Source organism: Sipha flava, unplaced genomic scaffold (assembly GCF_003268045.1).
Source record: "Sipha flava isolate LNK unplaced genomic scaffold, YSA_version1 206_pilon_pilon, whole genome shotgun sequence".
NCBI classification, from domain to species: Eukaryota; Metazoa; Arthropoda; class Insecta; order Hemiptera; family Aphididae; genus Sipha; species Sipha flava.
This window is the reverse complement of record NW_020272810.1, coordinates 135577-137707: the sequence shown is the minus strand read 5'-3', so window position 1 is coordinate 137707 and position 2131 is coordinate 135577. Positions and strand designations below refer to the sequence as shown.

At 30.1% G+C, this 2131-nt stretch overlaps 1 protein-coding gene across 1 annotated transcript; it reads right to left on the bottom strand.

The window, feature by feature from the left end:
* Nucleotides 1–315: 315 nt before the first annotated feature.
* Nucleotides 316–1875, bottom strand: LOC112682542 (zinc finger MYM-type protein 1-like). Its single transcript, XM_025553173.1, has one exon. The coding sequence runs from the start codon at nucleotides 1873–1875 to the stop codon at nucleotides 316–318; it is 1560 nt and encodes a 519-aa protein (XP_025408958.1).
* Between the last annotated feature and the right edge of the window lie 256 nt (nucleotides 1876–2131).

The window sequence follows — 2131 nt, the reverse complement described above, 5'->3', positions numbered from 1 at the left end:
TTTTTTTTTGGCAAAATCATGTATAACATCATCGAAGTTAATTTTTGATGCAAGTTTGTTTTCAATTGATAAAAGTGCAAGGGAATTAAGTCGATCTTGGCCGATTGAAGCCCTTTGCCAAGTCTTAAGCTGATTTCCTAATTTACTAAAAGCTCTTTCTGCTTCAGAGACTGTCATTGGTAGTGTACGAAATATTTTTAAAGCAACAGAAGTATTTATAAAAATAGTTTCTAATTTCTTTGCATAAATTTCGTTTAATAGTTTTAGTGGCGATATTTCGATTTCTGTTTGAAAAACTGATAAATGAATTTTTTTTTAATGAAATAATTCATCCAACATATTAGACGATAAATCATTAGGATATATTTCAATCATTTTTTTTAAGTTAACTTCAAGTTCTTCACAAGATAACTTCATATAGCATAAAATAGGGGAAAACAGGTTACAAAGGTTTTTATGTGCTTCAAAGCGGTGGGTCAAGTCGGTTATAATAACATCTATACTATTAAATATAACATCCCTTTTAAAAGAATCTTGTGCTACAATTGCTTTATTAGGTTGAATAATAGTCTCTGATTGAACTTCATCATGAAATACTTTCCTTTTTTTTGCTCTCCTTTCTTCTTCAGGAAAATTTGGTATAATGTTCAAATTGTTTGCCACTAAACTAGCTTCATTTAAAATTGTAGGCCATTCATCTATAATATTGTTCAATTCATTTATCAAATCTTTTATTAAATCAATTTCAACTTCCAGAGATATACCTCTAGACTGAATAATAATATTCCGTTCATTTATTGAAGAAAGTACTTTAAACCAAAAACTAGCCATGGCTATGCATTCAAATGATGAAAAATATTTTTTTAAAGCCATTATTTCACTATACATTTTGTCTGGCATGTTAATTTCAGTTAAAACTCTATTTAATGATTTTAAAATACCCGGAAGATGCTTTACAATTGGGCGTATGGCTGAAACGCGGGAGCTCCATCGTGTTTCAGACTGAGACCCTAATGATACACCAACCTCTTCACTTAAGATATTTCGTTTTGCAGGACTGCTACTAAAACTTACAAATAAGCTTTGTAAACATCCAAAAAAAGTTTTAACCCTTGAATTTATTTTTACTGCATTAACATCAACGAGATTAAGAGAATGAGCGCTGCAAGGTGAATAAAAAGCAATGTTATTTTTTTCTAAAATTCGAGCTTGTACTCCTTTAATTTTCCCACTCATATTAGAACCGTTATCATACGCTTGGGCTCGACAATCTGGTAATGGAATTTTATGACGGTCTAATGCTGCTAATAACATAGTAGCAATACTTTCACCTGTTTTTTCATTAAAGTTCAAAAACTCAATAAATCTTTCTTGAATTTCAAGTTGTTTTGTCTCCTTATTACGAAAAACATATCTTAAACTTAAAACATTCTGTTCTTGATGTGAAACATCGGGGGTCGCATCAGCAATAATTGAATAATATATTGATTCAGTTCGTTCTTCAAGAATATGTTTTAAAATCTTATCACCACAATGGGAAATAAATTCATTTTGACTCATCCAAGATAAATAATGGGTCCTTCCTTTCATACTTTCACCTTTATTTTGATATTCTTTAACGTATGCTAAATGCCCTCTTGTTATTTCATCATAACGTCCAAGAAGTTCTAATATGCCAAGAAAGTTACCATTATTTACGTTACCAATTTTAGTGCTACTGCCTTGAAAAGGCAATCCTCTATAAGCTAGGAACAAAGTCACATCAAGAAGCCTTTTTAAAATAGCTTTCCATTTTTCTGTTTCACTAAGAATTTGTTTTTGTAATTGACTATCTACTCCAAAACCTAGCAAAGACTGTTGTAAATTTTTCCACATACAATAACAAGTACGATGTGTTTCACTATTTTCATGTAATGGAAGCCTATTATATAACTTTTTTCAGGGTATTATTTTTGGAGAAAACCAGCTTCTTTTAGTTAAGACGCTTCGGTTTTTTATTTGTGCAGTAAGTTTATCATTAAATAATAAACAAGAAAAGCAATGTAATGTTGGTTTGAATGTACTATAAATTAACCAATCACGTGGATGTTTTTCTCTGTTGTTTAATCATTTTGTGTATAATAAAAATTCG

Coding starts and splice junctions, on each gene's coding strand:
- LOC112682542 (XM_025553173.1), bottom strand. CDS start 1,875: ATGTGGAAAAATTTACAACAGTCTTTGCTAGGTTTTGGAGTAGATAGT.